The following is a 22099-nucleotide window of genomic DNA, read 5'->3' as shown; positions in this document are numbered from 1 at the left end:
CATTCTGCCTTTGCATAAGCCACCCAGGAAAAGCAACTAGTTGTTACATTAATGAAAATCAGAACAATCCAGAGACCTGACTGCTTTGTTGTCCATAACATTTGGGAATTAGGCCAGGTGTTTAAATAAATAAATAGATAAATGAATGAATAAATAAATAAATAAATAAATAAAATATAGTTGAATGCAGCAAGCTCAGGAAGAAGAAGGAAGATCGAAGATAAGGTAGCTTTTCAGATAGATAATGTAAGGGAAAAAATTGAAGTTAAAAAATATTATATTCACACGCAATTAAAAAATTTTTTACTTTTTTAAAGAAATGTATGAATCAAAGAGGTGCATACAGGGATCAGCTAGCAGCTTTGTATCATAAAATAAATACACAGATAAATTTGGATATATATATGTGTATATATATATATATACATCTATATACATAAATATAATAAATAAATATAAGGAAATATGTTATTGTCTGGGAATCTGATAATGGATAAGTATAAAGTCTCAGAGACTTCCAAGGTTTTATATTTTTATCTGATTTTTAAAAATTCAATTATATTATGTTCAGAAGGGCCACCTTATAATGAGAGTTTGAAAGGAAAACACTGAATTAGGAAAGAAGCATTAAGAAACAATAATTCAAGATGAAGTAGAAATCATGTGCATTATTCATTTTACTAGGATACCTCACAGCTCCTGGCTAGTTTGAGAGTTGTTGTACAGGTCATAAATTCCTAGAGACTGAGGGAGAATAACTGAATTATCCATCTATTAATCAGAAGGGAAAAGGGAGCCCTGGTAATTAAGTAGCTGTCACATGCACTTCAATACCCCGAAAGAGTAGTGCAAACCATCAAACAATCAATTTGTAATCACACAGAACTGAGAACAGAGCTCTGAGAACAGAAGGACTGACGCGCCTTTCAGAGAACAATTTTGTTTCATGATAAAGAGACAGGAGGGGGAGATAAGAGGGACTTCAAGAGAAAAAGACTGAATGGAATTCAGCAACATATTTTCATCTTAAACCAGAAATTCTGTGAGCTGTTGACCTCACTATTGCAGTGTAGTGTATGGTGTCCATGCAGTCCTTAAAATCATTTGAATTAAAAAAAGATTTTGCTTCACAAATTAAACATTCCTCGTATCCTACAGATAGTTGAGATATTTCCATCTAGAGTCACAAAGGATTCCACTTCTTTTGATGAGTGCAAACCTGATTTCGCTCCATTTTATAGGACTGTCATAATATTGAAACAATCAGTATGGCTCTCCTATTTTTTGAGGCAGCACGTCTGTGCGCATAAATAATCTTATCAATCATCTCCTAAAAAATGCCTTCAGGAGAAGAAGTCTTGCCAAAATAGTCACTTTGCTCTTATAATGAATGATAGACTCAGTCTTGGCCACCAATTTATCCTATTGATGTGTTTGGCATAATTTCTCTAGAATGAATCTGATGAATTTTATAATCCACCATAAAAAAGGAAAAACCGCTATCATCCCTAAATGCAGTATACATTTACTTGATAATTCATTTCTTCAAAATTCAACGGCATTATTTATCTCCATCAAGTGCACATCTCCAAAATGAGTATTTTATTTGAGGATCTTAGTGTTTTCACACGGTGATCACTATTATACTTCCTTTTGTCTTAAGGAGAAAGTACCTAATAATTCAAGATTGCAACATTCATCAGGATTTAACTTTATACTGAAGACTTTTTAGATAAATTCACTAGTTCAGTATTTAGCTATATCCATTAATGCTTTGACAAAACTGTATCACAAAATTACTACGAAAAGCCAAATTAGTTAGAAATTGAATGTAAAAATAGCTCTTTCACTTTAAAAAATAATTATAAAAAGAGAAAACAATAACAGCCTATAATTCTAACATCACTATAACCTCTTTTCTCATTAAACATAAATAAATACAAGGCAAATAAAAAATAAAAGCTCCTGAGTACTTTTTAAGTATATTTCATGTAACTGTCCAGAAATATTCAATGCAGAACCAATGTTGCTATTTTTTATTTATTCATATCTGCTGCTAAAATATGTAATATCCTAGTTTTAACTACCTTAATTTAATAATTTTTTGAAATCGTTCCACATTAGCAGATATAAATATGCATAATTCTTGGCTAACACATAGTATTCCATGGTGAAGATATCATAATTAGTCAACTAGATATGAAGATACTAGATTTTAGCATTGACTTTGTATTGAAGACAAAATAATCCTGTTGAATATTTATATCAAGAATTGGCTGAGCCACAAATAAAAATACAATTTAAATGATATATTTTTAAAAAAAAAAATTTAAGTACGCATGAGAGTTTTCTCAAAATCAAACAGAAAAGAGATGCCACCCAGTCAGCTTATTTTGGAGCACTAAGGAGTAAAGTTTTAGGAGAATTAAATGAGATAATGCTTATAAAACCTCGTCTGCTAGAAAATAATCAGGGCTTAAGAATATTTGGAAGCAGCCTGGAGATGGTGGTAGAGAGCCACTGTGGGAGGCTTGCCTGATGCCAGGGGAGCCAAGAGGAGTGGAAGTAGGTTGGGGACCTATGAGATTGGGATGGACCAGAGGAAATATTCTCAAGGAGAGGAAAATGGCAGTTACGGTCATGAGGTAGAAGGGGTGTTTGAGAAAAGATTAAAGCAAAGTGCAAGCTGTTCTCAGGAGAGTGAAGCGGAACAGTGCACTTGGAAGTAGCTGACAGACAAGAGGCTGGGTGATGCAGGGAAGGGGAGAATGAGCTGGAAACAAATGAGAGTAATGAGAATCACTTCCTTTATCAGAAATGTGGACACTTTCTATAGAGAATTCTTGCCAAATATGAGCTTTTTTTAAAATTCTTAAGCCATGAATGAAGTCTTAAGAAATATACGATTATAGAAGAAAATACATTCTTTGAGTTGAAAATACTATCCCTCTAAAAAGTTTTTCCAAATCACTGATTTCCCCAACAGTATTTCTTATTATACAAATCCCAGCCCAAATAGTGGAGAAGAGTGGAACAAACTGAAACTAAGGTTCTTGTGGCTCTAGAATGAGATGATATAATGTAATGTAATATATTATATACACTTACATAATATACTAAATCTTTCATTAATCCCCATGGGATTCTCATTACTCTTTGTAGAAAAATTGTTAATACACACAAAAAACCTCCCTTCCAGTTTGCACAAGGTAAAAAGAGATAGCACAAGTCAAAGTATAATTTAATTACTAGACCTAAGTGATAGAACTTTCACTGGCATGAAGACTGTAAGAACTCAAAGTTCTACATACTGTAAGTGCTCTCAGTAAAGGCAAGAAATACAAATTTTAAAAAATACATTCTCAAGAAAAAATGTTCCACGTCACTCATCATCAGGGAAATACAAATCAAAACCACAATGAGATACCACCTTACACCTGTCAGAATGGCTAACATTTACAACTCAGGCAAAAACAGATGTTGGCGAGGATGCAGAGAAAGAGGAGCTCTTTTGCATTGTTGGTGGGAATGCAAGCTGGTGCAGCCACTCTGGAAAAAAGTACGGAGATTCCTCAAAAAACTAAAAATAGAACTACCCTACGACCCAGCAATTGCACTACTAGGCATTTATCCAAGGGATACAGGTGCGCTGTTTCAAAGGGACACATGCACCCCCCATGTTTATAGCAGCACTATCAACAATAGCCAAAGTATGGAAAGAGCCCAAATGTCCATCGATGGATGAATGGATAAAGAGGATGTGGTGTATATATATACACATATATATATATATATATATATATATACACACATATGTATACACACACACACATATATATATATACACACACATATATATACACAATGGAGTATTACCCGGCAGTCAAAAAGAATGAAATCTTGTCATTTGCAACTACGTGGATGGAACTGGAGGGTATTATGCTAAGTGAAATTAGTCAGAGAAATACAAAAATCATATGACTTCCTCATATGAGGACTTTAATAGACAAAACAGATGAACATAAGGGAAGGGAAATAAAGATAATATAAAAACAGGGATGGAGACAAAACAGAAGAGACTCATAAACATGGAGAACAAACTGAGGGTTGCTAGAGGGGTTGTGGGAGGGGGTAATGGGCTAAATGGGTAAGGGGAATTAAGACATCTACTGCTGAAATCATTGTTTCACTATATGCTAATTTGGATGTAAATTTTAAAAAATAAAATATAAAATTTAAAAAAATACATTCTAACATCCAAAGAACATAATTAAAAAAAGAACACTATCCATGTCAAATACTTTATTCAAATTTAATTTTACCCCCAAAAACAATTGACTAAATTACATTCCTCCCTTCAATAAATTTTTTTCTGTGCAATCTAAGAATCTCTATGAGATATTCAGATATAAACTACAAAATAATCATTTAATGTATAAGGAATACAAGCGTTATAATAAATATGATCACACAGAAATATGTAAACAGTTTCCATTATTTAAATTTATTTAATTACAGTATGTACGTGTTATGGTTAAGCTTAATTTGCTAATAATATTTTAAATTAAAAAAATTTTTAAGGTTATTTATTTATTTTGAGAGGGAAAAACAGTGCAAGTTGGGGAGGGGCAGAGAAAGAGGGGGAGAGACAGAATCCCAAGCAGTCTCCGCAGGGTCAGTACAGAGACCGACAGGGCTCAAACTCACAAATCGTGAGATCATGACCTGAGCCAAAGTCAGACACTTAACTGGCTGAGCCACCCAGGTGCCCCACTAATAATATTTTAAATGAACTTATCACTCTTGTGGTAACTAAACCACCTATTTTCATGTGGAGTAGGCATGTTTGTAAATCACAAAGCGTAACACCCTTTCTTTTTGCAGATTGTTGAAAATAAAATACACTAAAACATTCAATTCCAAATGCAACCCAAGCCTAGTTTCTAAAACAATCACCAGCGCTGGAAAATCAAAGGACCAATTCCCAGCCAGTTATACTGACTACTGTTATATACTACGAAGGGAGATTTTTCTTTTTCTTTTTTAAGCCCGGGAGATTACTTCAGAGTACAGTCATTTATAGGAAGCAAAGGAAAAGAAAATGTCAAAGAAATTCTAGACAATGTGAAAAAAAAGGCAAAAAAAATTTTCCCCCTGAGTTTCCCCCACCCTGACAACACACAAATAAACAGTGCCTCCAACAGATACATATGGAAGTACCCCATTCTTACATACACACACACACACACACACACACACACACACACACGAGACACTTGAAGGATGGACATATTAACGTTGCTGAGGTATAGTATTTAATACATTAAATTCATGTTTCAATGAATCTTTGTGTAGGCATTCACATTTTACTAAATTTCTTCACTTTGTAAAACTAATAAAATTAAATGAAAAAAAATAGGATACTTGACAAACAAGACATATTGGATAGAAGGTAAATAATACTTAATTGTTGGTAAGCCCAAGTAAAGCAGAAAGGAATAAAGAATGGTCAAACACCAGAGAATGCTATCACATTTCTAAAAGCAACAAAAAGGATCAAATTTATTTCTAACAAACTAAAGAGATAAAACTGTCGTATACTCTAACCTCTGTGGCAACGTTAAAACTGAAGTAGTCCATTCAAGACCTGGGAAAAGAAAGCAAGGATGAAAGAGGCCATTATGCTTTCACAACCATTGCGTATCAAATACCTTTTTACTATATGCTCCCCGTCCCAGCATGGTAGTCCATCGGCAGCAGCTAATTCATTAACGCAGAGCTCATCAGCCAGACCTCCATAGAACGTCCTGTACAGTCTAAGGCTGTTGATAAATTCCCTGAATGGGAAAATAACAAAAACAATCAAAACCAAAAACCCATAACAAATGCCAGTATAAATGGCATAATTTGTTGTGTGTGAAATTTAGAATGTAACTTTTTTTAAATCTTCACTGCTTATTTGTTATATATTCGCAATACTTTTCTAACAATCAAGATAAATACTATACTTTTTTAAAAAAGGATGTATTAAAATTTCCTCTTTTGAATCAAAGTTTTCACAGGGGATGAGTGTTATATAACTCTAGTCCAAGAGTTGTGAGGAGTACACACACACACACACACACACACACACACGTCCCACTTTATATAGTATCCCTAAAAGCTCTTACTCGCTGTGGCATCTGAACCACAGTGACACTAACTACTTCCTTACCCATATAGAAATGTCAGAGGCTCTTAACAAGTTAATTGATTGCTTATTAATTAAAAGTTTATTAAACTTGAGTGATTTTCCTATCTGGGTCTTCTCTGGTGTATAAAAACATAAAATAATATATCTTTACTAAGATGAAAAAACAGATATTTAATATATTGCAAAAGCATGAAAATAAAAGTTGTTGGAAGATATAGTATTTAATACATTAAGTTTTTTTTCTCTCACAGGAAGTACATCTCTTTCCCCCATCAATTATGGGAAGGGAAAATTCAACAAAAAAGTAGCTTGCTTTTTAACTTAAAAATTTCCAACTTTTAAAATCAAAGCTTTGATGTCCCAGGAACCTCAGTTTTAGCATTTCAAAAAACTAAGTCCTAAAAACTACCTTTCTGAACTTTTTTACATAAACCATTGCTTTGGTGACAACGAAATGAAAAGACACTAGCTTAATAAAGAGGAGATGTCCCCTGGGCTAGAAGACAGGGGCAGAAGAAAAGCAAACAGAAATCTATAGGTTGAATAATTAAAACGTAGTGATTATGAAATTGCACCCCCCACTGATATTTGTAAAATAATTTCTTTAAAAATGAGATCAAAGAGGAGGGGTTGCTCTAAATTACAGCTGAAATGACCAGGTTTTTAAAAATCAAATCTGATTTTGACAGCACTGATGCTCAGCTATATTTCTTTAATGCTTATGTATTTATTTTGAGAGAGAGCATGTGCACGAGAGAGTGAACGTGTGAGCTGGGGAGGGGCAAAGAGAGAAGTAGAGGAAGAATCCCAAACAGGCTCTGCACAACACAGGGCTAGAGAACTCAGGAACTGTGAGATCATAACCTGAGGCGAAATCAAGAGTTGGACGGTTAACTGACTGAGCCACCCAAGCGCCCTTGATGCTCAACTGTATTAATTTTATAATTCTCTTTCTTACTTGTTTTCAAAGAACTATTTGTGGAAGTGGCTGGAGTTTTAAGTAACTACTCATCCATAGGTAGGATAAATGTCATTTTCAAATATGTAACATTCTGATTATCACAGAGATCAGAAGTTTCCACAGCAAGTGTTTGGTGAGTATTTAACGAAATTTTTAGCAAAGCTTCATCAGGAAAGTGATAACAAAATGACTGTAGGATGCATAAATCTGACTCACTTCCAACTTATGCTCAATCCAAAGAAAAAAAAAGTTGCCGTATTTTCAAACTAGCACAGTAACCACTTATTTATACTTACTGATGCTTTAAGTTGGTTTCCTCTCCTAGAAAATAAGTTCCCCCATGAGGGCCATATTCCTACTAACTGGAATGCATGAACAAATACCAAGTCTCATGTTGCTACTAAAACATAATTGATGAAGCCAACTGATTCTTTCCTAGAGTGATGGGGTTTAATAAATAGAAAGGTGTGTGACTCCTGTCCTGAATTCTGTTCATTATAAATAACCACCTGTTTGGAATCAAAGAGTCTTCTAGAAATGAAGAGGCCTGTCAAAACAGCTAGAATGTTGAGATCTCCAAACTGACGGTATAAAACTGAATAGATATTTCTTATCAGCCCCAAACCTAGTCCTAATCTCAGTGAATGGTGCCTTCACAACCAATAGATCATCCTGGGAAAAGCTTTCATCTTTCTTTTCTAGTCCTCTTTCCCAATGCTACTCTCACAGCCTTAGCTGAAGCCCCTATCATCTCTCTGGAATGACTGCACTAGAATGGCATACCTCTAATCTCCTCAACAATCACGTCTCATCCTCTAAGAGCTACCTCTTCAAATTCAAATCTGATAACCCCCAGACTATGTCACTCACTTGCTTAAAGCCATCAATGGTTCTCTATTCTCTATAGCATCTTGGAAAGGCACATAAGGCACTCTCTCACCTCTATTTCGGCAGCAAGTCAAACCATACTTTAGGATTCCACAAAAGTGAGATACCTGCTGTTCCCCAAACACACCTTCATGCCTTTGCATGTGTTCCCTCTGAAAGCAACATATCATAGATTTCCACTCATTCTATAAACCAGCAGCTATCAGTTATTTGTCACAAACTACTGAACACTATTGAGTACCAAGCTCTGTGTTGGCACCATAGCTAAACAAGACAGTCCCTACCTGCTAAGAATGCACTTTCTGGTGAAAATGCACAATAATAACACAGTGTTTATAGTGCACATGTGAAGACAGAGAAGGAATCAGGAAAAATGTACAAATAATATAATACTTTCATCTCAGTGTTTCATGCAAAAAAAAAAAGGAAGCAAACAACAACAACAACAACAACAACAAAAACAATAAGAAAGGTAAAGAGGAAAGAGAATACTGACACTCATATGCAGTTTAGCTTGTGGGAAACGGGCTTATGGGAATTATGTAAAAAGGTAGGAAGAGGCCAGTTTGTAATCAGCCTTATTGATCATCAAAAAGTGTTTCCATTTTGTTCAGAAGGCAGAGGGAGCCATTAAAAGTTTTCCAGCAAGCAAGTGATGGCATCATGATAGGATCATGGAAATAGGTAGAAAGTCAGTGAGGTCACTCAGGGGGCTATAAGCAAGACTCAGGGGGAGAAAATATGAGGGTGTGGAAAAAACATCTGTCAGTGAGCATCCTGGCAAGTGATAGAGTTGAAAGACATTAGAAATCTAGAATTGACAGTTAATGTAAAAGTTATAATTCCTAATTGTCTTTTTCAACACCTCCCCCCAAGTGACTGAGGGGATGATTATTATCTCAGTGTTATTCACTGCAATAAGAAGTAAAGGAAGGGTGATACAACTCTTTTCAATGTCCCACACTATACTTAGGATTGCTATTCTCCTGCTCAATATTTTTATCTCTCTATGGTGCATATCACTTTCTATTCTAGCACGTCATGTACTTATTTACTATGCTTTATTGTTTCTCATCTGTCTCCCATCCAGAATAAAAGATTCAGGCAGGCAAGGATTTTTTTTTTTTTTGGTTTGTTTTGTTTACCAGTATAGATCTTAAAACAATTGTGAAGGCATATAGTAAGGTCAACGATGAGTAATTAAATTAATGAACAGGTTAAAACTAATTAATTAATAATTAATTCTATTCCCAACATGTTCGGTTTGCAATTTCTTTGGAACATATGGAGAGAGAAATCAGGTAGAATGCTACTTTCAGACTTACTATGTGTAACATCATCTGGGGATCTTGCCAAAATGCAGGTTCAGTTAAGTAGTTCTGAGGTACAGCCCAAGATTCTACATTTCAAAGAAGCACTCAGATGATGCTAAGGCTACTGGTACAAGAACCATGAATACCATGGATGTTTGCTGTTGGATATGTAACCTTGGAACCAGGGGATTGGACATGTGACATGAGAGTCATTATCTACAGAGGTGGTGACCAAAGTCATGAATGTGGATGAAATCTCTCGGGTGAATAGCACATAGTAAGAAAAAGTCAAATGGACTCAGAAGTAGAAAGAGCAAAGGAAGAAAAGTGTCAATGATAAGAGCTTTGAACATTAAAGAATAAGCAAATTTGAACCTAGAGAGATTCTCCACAGGGTCAAATGCTATTATGAGAGGTTACTTAAAATAATGAAAATGTCCTCTCTATGTGGTCACTCAAAAATTCATATGTTGAGACAAGGCCTTTAAAAGGCAAAAAGGCTCAAATGGGTCATACACATAGGTTCTAATCCAATATGACCAGTGTCCTAATAACAAGAAGAGATGCTAGGGGCGCATATGAGCAGAGGAGAGGCCATGTGAGGACACAGGGAGAAGGTGGCCATCTGCAAGAGAGAAAACCCTCAGGAGAACCTAAACCTGCCAATGTCTTGCCCTTGGACTTCTAGCTTCCAGAACTGATGTCCGTTGTTTAAGCCACCTGGTCTGTGGCATTTTGTTATGGCAGCCCTAGCAAGCTAATACAATAATTAAAGCATCTGAAACAGAGTAATGGACTTCAGATTTGCAGTTGAGGAGTATTAAAGAGAGAGTGAGAAACTAAAAGTCCCAAAGACGAACATGAAGAGAGTTCTGGTTGAGCATATGTTTGTCTGTTTGAATATGCAGGAGAGTTGAAAATATTTGTGTATGAAAGGGAAGGAGATAACAAGGGTTTGTAGTCATTAGCTTGTTCCCAAATATCCCAATTCTCAACATTCCAGGCTTAAAGTCACTCTGAAGCTTTAGTATGTGACTTTAGTATGTGACTAGCTCTGGGTTCTAGTAAATGTAGGCAGAAGTGATGTATGTTCCTTCTAAGCTTAAGCTTTAAGAACCAATGTGGTTTGGCCAGCTTCTGTTTCCCTCTTCCCAAAGACTGGCAATGTTTCACAGAGATGCTGCTTCGTCATTCTGAGGCATAAAGCAGGTAAACTTGAGCAGTGTCTCTGCTGGTCTAAGATATTCATAGGTTGTGGGGTCACCTGCGTGGCTCAGTGGGTTAAGACTCTGACTTTTGATTTCAGCTCAGGTTATGATCTCACAGTTTGTGAGTTTGAGTCCCATATCAGGCTCTGCACTGACAGTGTGGAGCATGCTTGAGATTCTTTCTCTCTTTCTCTCTCTGCCACTGCCCTGCTCCCTCCATCTCTTTCTCTTTCTCTCTCTCTCCCTCCCTCTCTCAAAAATAAGCATAAAAAAAATAAGATGTGCATAGGTTGTGAAAAAAAGCACTTTTTTTGTCCTAAACCAATGATAGGTTGGGGTTGTTTGCTACCATATCATAATTCAGTCTTTCTTAACTGATAAAAAATAGAAAAAGAAAATTAAAAATTGCTAGATCTCACATTCTAAAAAGAAGAGAGAGTAAAAATTATCAAAAATTGAGTGATTCGCTTTGGAGCAAATCTCTGAGACTGAAATAACGGAAGAAAGACTGAATGCTGAGATGAGTTTTCGTTTATAAGGATAGAAATGTGAGGAGAGCTCCTACTTCAGAACTTTATATTCTGTGTTTGGAGATTCTTAGGTCACAGAGAGTAAGAGTGGTGTGGCAAAAAAGTGATTGCAAGAAGGGCCGGTGGGGGGCGAGGGGGGGTGCTACATCGGATACAGAAAAAATTGAATTGGGAAGTGCAGGCGATAAAGCACCAGTAGCTATAATGAGGTTAAAAAAAAAGAAAACAAAAAGACTTATCTACTGCCACAGAGCCAATTAATGTTGGTCCTATTACAAGAATCCATATTTCAGTTCCCAGGTCAATGCTTGGCCTACTCTACACCATCATGCCTCCTTTTCAAGTTTTATATGAAATGTCTCAATAAATAAAATATTCTGTTCTTTGGATGATTCAAAATTAACTTGCTGGAAGGGTGACTATATCCACACAATTATTTTTCTACAGTTATGAGAGTATTTCCAGTTAGAACCAGGAGCATAATAAATGCAGGGAGATGGTAAAAGTTCCAGCTAATTATCATGGAGGGGCTATGTTATATATGTCGGTTGCTTGCCTTAGTCTTAAGACATCTTACTTAGTCTTAAGAGTAACAGAAAATATTTTTTAAATATTTAAATATTTTTTTAAAAATAGGAAAACATTGCTTGTCAGAATATTTAGTCAAAGCCTGTATGTCAAGGCCATACACAAATTAATAATTTCTCATTTGGGCCTGTGACCATTTAACAAATGATATCCCCATCTAGCTTTGCTCTCCCATCTTCCTTTCGATGCATGTCCCATGTTGTAACCAGAATTGGCTTTAGAAATCAGTCCAACACTTTACTGCTTTAAAACCCTAAGGATTCATTGGCGCCTGGGTGGCTCAGTCATTTAAGCTTCCACCTTCAGTTGAGGTCATGATCTCACATCTCCTGGGTTTGAGCCCGATGTCGAGCTCTGTGCTGACAGCTCAGAGCCTGGAGCCTGCTTCCGATTCTGTGTCTCCCTCTCTCTCTGCCTCTCCCCTGCTTGTGCTCTCTCATTCTGTCAAAAATAAATAAATATTAAAACCCTAACTATTCAGATAAAATGTCTTCCCATGGCACATAATCTACCCACTCTCCACCCCTTAACTTCCCATGACAGCCCCCCCTTCCCTCCACTCACACATACCAGCCAACACCACACACATATACTCACAAGGCATAAGATATTTCAATATTTACGGGATAAGATTCCAGGTTAGCACATGCAGTTTCCTCTACCCTAGATCGCCTTCTCCTCCATCATTCTCCCAACCTTCTGCCTGTCCTTCAAGATTCAGCTTAAAACTCATCTCCCCTCCGCCTCCTTGCCTGACCAGCCTGTGCAGTTTTATTTGTTCATCCTTGTTTCTTGCACAGCACCAGGCATCTGTTTTTCAGGCCTGGCTATCTGATATTATAACCCCTTTGTTTGCACATCTGCCTCCCTGATTAGAGGAGACATTTGATAAAGGCAAGAGTAATGTCTTCTTCACATCCCTACATTTTGGATCACAATTTGGTATCTAACAGGCCCTCAGCAAATTCTTGCTGGTTTGGTCCCAGATGCAGTTTTTAAGAGCTTCCAGAATTAGAAATTTCTAAAAAAAATACATTTTTAAAATGATAACAATAATTGAAAGTCTTTAAAGGATACAGTTGACCTGGAAACTAAATTAGGGGGCCCATTCCTAGACTGTGGAGAAATATCAGAGAGGCCTTCCTCGTGTGTTGCATTAGAAAATGGAAGAAATCTGGGGCGCCTGAGTGGCTCAGTCAGTTACACGTCCAACTCTTGATTCTGGCTCAGGTCATGATCTCATGGTTCATGAGTTCAAGCCCCGCATCGGGCTCTGCACTGACAGGGCAGAGCCTGCTTGGGATTCTCTCTCTCCCTCTCTCTCTGTTCCTCCCCCACTTGTATTCTCTCTCCCTCTCAAAATAAAAAATAAACTTAGAAAAAAAAAAAGAAAATGGAAGAAATCTACAGAGGAAGACTGCAAACTGTGCCAGACTACACAGGCTCAAGACAGATTGTATATATATATGTGCTGCTGAAATTAATATGTAGGGACACAATAATATTTAGTCATATAGCTCTGTAAGATAGCTATCATAATTATCACCTCACAGATATACCGTGTTACAAAACCAGAAAGAGCCATAGATCATCTGTTCCCATGGCTCTTTGTCCTAATTGTACACTGTCATCGCCAAGAAAATGTGTAAACTGCACACCTACATTTCTCCCTCACTCAGATGTGTTGGTCTGGAGTTGGACCTGGGCACATGAGTGTTTCCGAAATGTTCCTATAGGATCCAAATGTATGGCTGGAGTTGAGCACCTGTGATTTAGACCTATTCTTTCATTTGGAAACTAAGGAAAGTGAAAACCAGAGAAGAAAAAAAAACAAGTGAAAATGACTAACTAACTTACTCAGGAATTTGATTATAGCAGGCCTCACTATCTTGGTTTCATTAATTAATTAATTAATTAAAATGCCATTGCTTAGCAATGTTGGGCTGATACTGAATATCTGATAAATCAGACTTGAATGAACCTTTATACAGAAGAATATTTCCACCTGTTTCAAAAATTTTACAGAAATTCTCATGCTGTTAACAGAACACAATTAGTCCGATTGTTGGACTAGAAGACACAGATACAACACTTATTTCACCCAAAATCTGCACTTAGAAGGCAATTTGTTTAAGCAGGATTTATCTGTATATTTCTACCAGTGTGAAAGGTCTGATGCAGAACGCAGTGAGCGGGGCAAATTCTGCTTCCTGGCTAATGAGCGGCTCTGTCTACTGTGCTAGCACAGAAAAGACGGAAAGGGCCGCAGCACAATTGATCATTCATAGCTTGCAGCCTTGTTTGCCCTAAGCTTACTAAAGGCAAGGGAGAAACATGGACCAGCATAGTTATTGCTTCATTGCTTCCCATGCCCTTGAGGCCAGCAGTGCCAGAAAGGTCTCCTGATGTGTCACGTGGTAAAGAAAAAAACTATGAAAGGAAATGCAACTCACCCTGAAGTGTCATTTATACTTTGGGTGACATAGGAATGCCCAGTTCCTACTATAAAATTGAGCAACACTTCTGATTGGCTGTGTCATCAGTGTTGACTTGAGTCATTTTTAACGATAAAAGTAACATATCTTTGCATAAATGGTACAGTGATCAAAAGGCACACGAAGAACAAGTTAGTATGTCTCTCCATAGTGTGTCTATCCCTCCCTCCTAAGGTAGCCAGTGTTCGCAGCCTGGTATGCTTTCTTCAGCTCCTCTATGTGCATGATATCTAGCAACCCAAAACAGACAGACAGAGAGAAAGAGAGACATAGTGATGGTCTGGTTTTACAAAACTGGGACCAAGCTATATACGTGTGCATGCAATAGGCTTTTCTCACTTGACAACATATAATGAACCCATATGAGATTAATAAGTCTAGATCTTGCTTATTTTTCGATAGCTGTATAATATTCCATAATCTGAATGTAGCAACTCTACCACAATCTACGAAAATATTCCACTAAACTAATTTACATTTTAATAATAAGGCTGATATCGTCCTCATATGTATGGCTTAAAGAGTGGCAACCATGTGTTTCAGACTTTGCTGATTTCCTCTCAGGAGCCTTTTTCACTTAAGCATATGGCTCTGATTTTACATTTAATTTTGTATTTCATTACCTCTCAATCTTATGGCTTCATATAGCAAGAATTTGTTGCAATTATAGAACATTTATAAACTGTCACATATTGTACTTCCTCTCCTTTTTTGCCATTGAACACAATATAAAAGGGACTATTTCTAATTTTGACCAAAACTAATTATCTGGAAAGGTATTGGAGAAGAATCTTGTTTTCAAATGGAACTTCTCTCTGTGGAATGTTTCAGACTACACGCTTCTTTATTTAATGACATGTATTGATTTTTTTTACCCCTAAAGTCAGTCCACAAATAATACAGAACCCAAATTAAAAGCAGTGCCTCCCATACTGTTTGAAAATATCTGTAGAACAAAGGTCAAATGTGCAGTTTGCTGGTTAATGGCCTGAGGCAAAGTTAAGGTTAATGTGGCACTAATGAGCAGGCTCAACCCTGTAGAGATGTCTGACCACAGTTGTCAAACAGTAGACATTTAAAATGTCAGTCTCCAGCTCAGCAGAGGAAGTATATAATTACATGTTTCCAGATAAGAACTATTTTTTCTTACATATTCTGAATCTATATTTAATAAATTTATCTTATTCTCAACAAAGTCATTCCATTTGACAAAATATTTTTAAAATCTTCAAAAAAAAAATATTTAAATTTCTATTCTATGGCAGTAACAGTTCTTGTGCAAATGCTTGAAAGTCATTAAATGTATACAGTCAAATTAGCTAGAGGGAGAATTGAAATCTAGTTACCTGGTCCCTTTCCTTAGACTTTGCAATACATGTAGAGATTGTGGAGAGGATCAAAAGACCTTAAAAAGCTATGCAGTATGAGGCACTAATCATCATAAATGTAAATGTGTTACAACCACATTGCACTCATATTTGATTAAAAAGATAAGAAGTATTTTTCCTAAAAGAGTAACTCATAAAGTGGATTCTCTGAACCCCACTTGAACCTACTGGTCGTTATGGAAGCTGGGACCAAACAATCCCCACCATTCTCAAAAGAGAAGAATTTTTTTGTTTTTTTCTGACTAAATGATTCCAGGTTCCTTCCTCCTCATAGGAAGTCTTGTTCACGCGACACGATTTCCCTTCCTTAGAAGATTTACTATGCTTTCTCAATAAAGCTGAAGGGGTTAAGATGGGCAGCAGGCTGCAGAGCACGGGGTCAGTGAGGGGAGAGGAATGGGAAGGAGAAACAGTAAAGGACCTTGGAGACATGCTAATATCCTCAGATATCCTCTGCAGAGGATTCTTTTTTGACCTGTGCTGTATGTTTCACACTCCATGGTGGTGATTTTATACTAGTGCTGAGCTGAACATTCATAGCCATCTATACAATTAGGACAGACACCTCTATTCCTCACTTCTCAGTAACTCTCCAAACCCAACACATTGCCATTTAATGTCCCAGTAAAAAGCACCCTTTCTGAAAGCATCCTCCTTTAAAAAGAGTGATTTAAACCTGATGTCAAAACTCAGTTTTCAAAACTAACTCTCATCTCATCTTCCCATGTTGTAAAAATGTACCTCAGAAAGCACTGGCTGTTCTCCATTAAAAAGCACTTTAAACAAAGATCTTAACTCATTTATGAAAGTAAACACAGGACCACATGTCCAATATTTAAACAAATCTGACAGTATTGAGGAAATTGACCATCCAGCCCAAAAGAGAAGAGACATAACTTTTCCTGCCTCATAGTTTTTGTTCATTTTAATTAAATATGCAATTATTTATTCAGTTATGCTGGTTTCAGAAAGCATGTTATTAGTTTTTCAACAGGAAAAAAATGTCTAGGACATGACTGGGTCAAGATCAACAAGAATATTCAGTCAAATATTTGCAAATCTAATGATTCTAGCAAACTTCATTAATACTAAGATTCATTATTTGAGTAACTATATTTTGAGATTCAGCATTTTAGGTCAAACCTTGAATATTACTGTCTTTTGCAGTAAAGTATTTTCTGTGGTTACTGACATTTTAACTATAAATTCCATGACTGAGAGGATATGAACATATTTTGTATAATATTTTCCTCTCTCAGCATTAGCAGAAAACTAATTTAAAAAAAAAACTTTCCCTTTAATAGTCTGCCAATAAATGGATTTCTTCCTCATTCCTTTTTTCTTTTTTTTTCATTTGTGATTTCTGTCATCTATTCTTTGTCATTGCCACCCACCAACTTACCCAATGGACAATATATTTCTGGTATAAACTGTTCTTGCTGGCATCTTCGGTTACTGTATAACTCTTACTGCGAGTACTTGTGTTCCTGAACTCTGGTATAAGTATGTGCTTTAGGTTCAGAAAATCTATAATTAAAAGGGTTCAGAGAAAATGAGATATTTTCATCTTTGATTTTATTCTTATTATTCTAGTAATTCTCATTTTAGGAAAAAATGGCTCTTGAAGGTTACATGTAACCCAGGTATTATTTTGGGTGGCACAGAATATTACTGATCAGAGCTGAGTAATGTATAATTACCTTTGCTTAAGTATAACATCTAAAATATTATCCATGTGATGAGAATTATAATAATACATCCTTCCATCATGATTATTCATACATTGGTTTGTTTATATAAAGCTTAGCTTACATTGGACAATGTAGATAAACCAAATACAATGAAGATTAGAAATCCTTGGAGTTTACTCAATTTGTGGGACCCCAAAGTCGCAGTGCCCATGTCTAACAAGATTCTTGCTGAAGGAGGCTGAAACCGACCCAGCAAAAGGAGCACCTTAGATCTTCAAAGTCATTAAACAGAATGAAGCATATTTTTGAGAAGAAACCTTGATGTGAAAGTCTTTAACTCTAAAATATGGGCCTAAATAAAAAGAATCATCCTGAAACTACCCCTGAACTTTCTTCAGTTGTACTTCCAAGGAAGAGGTTCCACATATGATTCTAGAGACCATGATGGGCCCTGGAAATGGTGTGTCTTATAGTGAAGATGGAAAACAAAAACAAAAAAGTACAAAAAAACAGTATGCCCATCAAAGGATATAATCTACCCTAGAAACACATTTCTCCTATTTTGAGGATAATTGTGGAGGAATTGGCAGCTTTGTCATTTCCTTAAATATGCAAAGAGATAAAAATGTAAATATCCTGTTCCTCATTTTCCCCTATTAGCTATATGCATCTAATTAAGACACTTCCAATGCCACTGAAAGGTTTAAACTGATGGAAATGTTTTTGCTATCTACACAAAACCAAGTGGAAGAAAGTGCTTAGTACTCTTGCTATATACTGAGCACCCATGATGCTTCTACATACAATTAATTTTGCTAGTTTAATAAAAGAAATGAGCCTCACTCATCATCCTGATTTAGACCCCATAGATTCTGCTAAAAATTCTGAGATAGTTTTTATACACTCCTATAAAAATGATCAATTTCAGTATGACATGACTTTCAATCTTCTTCACCTCTTCAAAAATTGAATGGAAAAAAGTGGAAGCTGAATTTGCAATTCTTTTCAACTCTGCATATGTTTACTGGCCTTCCAGAGGATAGAAGTTTCACTTTTTGTAAGGGGAAAGAAAAGACAGAAAACATTCTCAGGTATATTAGACAGGGAGAATTTCATTCACAGTTTGATTTTCTTGGTTGAGGGATATTTTGAGCCATATAAATGGGATAACCCTACAGTCTCAATTATAAACACTACTGAGAAGCTCCTAGCTCATTTAACAAAGCTGCTACTGGGAAATAGAAGATTTTTGGAGAATCAGTTTGAAAACTGTCCGATTTAAAGATCCTTCTTCCTATGGCTAAGGAAAAAAACGTGTATTTTTTTTTTATTCTTTGTGTAATGAGAAATTTGAGGAGATTTATTTCTACTCACATTAACTTAAAGTTGAGAGCCTCAATATGACAGATGTCACAAATTAACTTGAGGATCAAAGCATTATGGACCATTGATGTAACTTTGAAGAGTTTAGAATAAATCTCACTCTCCCTGATATAAACCTACCTTCATCTAAGCAAGCAAGTTATAAGAATTCTAATTGCAGTCAGTGATAACTATACAAATCTGCTTTCTAGAATTTTCAATAAATTCTGCCATCAAAACAAAAAGAGTATCTGTTGGATACCATGCCCGCATAGCCACATCTAAGACAAACCACCATTTCAACTTCTAGTCCATACCTTTCAGTACAAATACTGCTTAATGTTAGTTTAGTTGTTTGAATTTGGTTTCAGATACATCAGGAAATGGTCACTAATTTTTCCATGAACATCTAAAAAGGTAAGAGCAAACCTCATTTTTAAAGGCTTTATTTTTAATATTAGTCTTAACTGGAGAAAATGGCTTTTCAATACACAAAATTTTGCATGTATTTGTTTATGAACTTTCCTTTTCTGGGAAGTTTTTATCAGATTCTCAGTGGGATACGTGACCCGCAAAGGTTAAGCACCACTAGCCTAAACTTTTGCCACATGTTTGTTCTGCCTTCTGGCATTCCTTCTTCCTGTGTGCCTGGTTTTTGACCCCCTAGGGTCCTGCTTTTCATTATTCATGTAGGTCTTGATGCTGGCCTGCCTGCCTCGGAGCTCACATTTCCTCAGTACTGCTCTGGCCTGGCCTCTTGCTCCCTCCCCAAAGCCCTGCCTTGGCCTGGCCTGCCCTGGGTACCTTCACACCCGCCACTCACTAAGCACTGTTTTAAATTAGCCAGAAATGCTCTCATTGAAGGGAACATGACTTTTATTTTAGTAAATTAAACTTACAGGTAATAAATAATAATGGCACCTCAAAGAAGCACTAACTTCCTTTTAGGAAATAGGTTGGAAATTGCTTTCCCCGGTCCTATAAACAATATTAACTTTTTCTCAGAGTTGACTTTTTCCTGACCTATGGATATTTTCATCCACCGAGTTTATATATATACAATTCATCATCAAGCCCAGTATGTCAATACTGATTTAACCATATAAACACATACACCCAGACACACACATCAAGAATTTTAAACATTAATTAATTTTGGTTTCACTAATAAAATATTGTGCTAAGTAAGGTTTGACCATGTAGCTATAAATTCATGTGTTTTAAGCTAACTGATCCTATGTGATATGTACTGATCCTATCTTGGCATTAATCCTAAGTAATATTAAGTGTTCTCCATTCAGATTATGTTTAAAAGTTTTTCCTATGCATAATTAACTATTTCAGTCACTTCACTGTGTTCTTTTGCAATGTACAGGGTAACAATTAATTGGCTTTCATGGATAGACACATCCTGAAACAGAATGTGCCCTGACTCATTCCCCTCTTTCAACTAAGCAATTTCAAGCATCCTTTTGAGTTCCTATTCTCCATTTAAAAACAAAAAACAAAAAATTGTTAATGTTCAAGTGGTAAAATTCCTATGCAAGTCAAGATTTCATAAACACATTAGAATAAAATGGAGCTGCCCGATAAAACAAGATTCCATTAAGTTCTGAAGAGAAAATTGAGAAAAACAAAAGCTCATAAAACAATTCAAATTGTATTTGTCTTAAACATTAAACATCCAGTATTTCCAAAAATTCTCCTTTCCCCACCTTCACATCAAAATCTCCTCTTACATCAAAAATATTTTATTTTTACTAAGCATCTAGGACAGTCGTTATTACCCCAATGCACAGCCATGCATATAGCCAATCCCCTTAATTGGCGCATTCTTAAATGAGAGGTTTGGCTAATTGGAATGCTTGCTGTAGAACAGATGGGGCACTGGTGTTGAGACTCTCTCTTAATTTATTGTCCTGGGGTTTTCCTAATTACCCGCTTAATTGGCACAGCCACACCACTTTGAAATAATAATGTACCGCTAATTATCACCGATTTAAGCTTGCTAATAGCTTATTCTTACCAGCTAACTTCAAGAAATCAAGCAGAGAGCAGGAACTGCCACAGGGAAATCACTCTGCCTGGGCTGGTTTAGACAGTTACATAAGTGCAGTGTCCTTTACAGCTGTGCTGATTTGGTTTCTGCCCCACAAGACTAAATAGTAATGTTTTTCTAGACATTTAAAGGAATGGTAGCTCTTCCTTGACTTTCTCAACTTTCAGAGACCTTTGTAACTGGTGTGTATCAATAACTCCAAGTCTCCAATGAGCTCATTATTAGCATTCTACATAAACAGAAAACAAAACAAAACAAAACAAAACAAAACAGGGCAGGTTGAACAAGTACAATCACATCACCCAAATATAATCAAAGGAATCCAAAGCTATGGTTTAGCTTCCTTCCTTCCAAGCCAAAAGACTGACATACTCTATACTTCAAGCTTAGCACAGCTGGTAGAGCCAAGGACAGACATGGATGTCCTTCATCAAATGTTAGAAATCGAGCAAGGAAAAGGGTATTAAATGGAAGGGTTCTCTTTTAAAATGAATACAGAGGAGGAAGGGGGAGAAAGAAAACAGACAAAAGGGTTACAGATTTGGGAATTCAGAGAGAAATACCTGTATTTAGGATAAGATACTATAATTTTGCCTAAGTTTACACCTATTCTGCATCTGTTTTAGGTAATTTTTCAGGTCAGATTCCTTAGAAGCAATACCAGAGGCAGGAATTTGGATGCAGAGGATTCATCAAGGTAGCACTCTTAAGAGAAAGGTAGTGAGAGTAATAGGATAGAGTGGGCAGGAAGAAGGTAAGTCAGGATGCAGTCCCAGCTTCAACCAGATTGTACAGGGAGTGTGGAAGTATGGATTGCATCACTTATCTGGCCACGTCACGTTGAGTAAGGGCAAGCCTTTTATCCCCCTGTGTCAGGCCCTGCTTACGAGCCTCCGCCAAGGGGGTGAGGCAGGTGGGAAGTTAGCCCCCTCTTTCAGATGGATGAGATGGTGTGTAGTCCTCCTCCACACAGACTAGAACCGACCTGTGTAACCTGTAGGATACTACAGAAATGACAGTGTGGGACTTCCAAGGCTAGATCATAAAAACACTGCAGCTTCTGCCTTTCTCTCTCTTGGATTATTTGCCCCTGAGGAAAGCCAGCTACAGAGTGAGAAAACTCACGAAGTCATTGTGACGAGAAAGTGAGGCCTCCTGCCAACAGCCCTGTGAGTCGCCATCTTGGAAGATAATAGCCAGTTCCACTCAAGGCTTCATAGGATTGCAGGCTCACCTGGCCTTGGTAGCAATCACCCTAAGAGACCATTGCCAAAAGAAACCCTGAGCCAAAACCCCATAGCTGAGCTGCTCCCAAATTCCTGACCTACAGAAAATTGGTTAATAAATAGTTGTTGTTGCTTTAAGCCACTTTGTTTTGGAGTGACTTGTTAAGTAGCAAGAGATAATGAATATAGATGGCTCC

At 36.6% G+C, this 22099-nt stretch overlaps 1 protein-coding gene across 2 annotated transcripts in view; it reads right to left on the bottom strand.

The window, feature by feature from the left end:
- Positions 1-22099, bottom strand: part of GPC5 (glypican 5) — a 682725-nt gene that overhangs the window by 342383 nt on the left and 318243 nt on the right. For both annotated transcript variants that reach the window (XM_049647136.1, XM_049647137.1), the window contains exon 5: positions 5712-5837. In XM_049647136.1, coding sequence (XP_049503093.1) covers positions 5712-5837 — 126 coding nt within the window. The remainder of the gene's footprint in view (positions 1-5711; positions 5838-22099) is intronic.

Source organism: Panthera uncia (assembly GCF_023721935.1).
Source record: "Panthera uncia isolate 11264 chromosome A1 unlocalized genomic scaffold, Puncia_PCG_1.0 HiC_scaffold_16, whole genome shotgun sequence".
Classification (NCBI taxonomy): Eukaryota; Metazoa; Chordata; class Mammalia; order Carnivora; family Felidae; genus Panthera; species Panthera uncia.
This window is presented reverse-complemented; position numbering and strand designations above follow the sequence as displayed.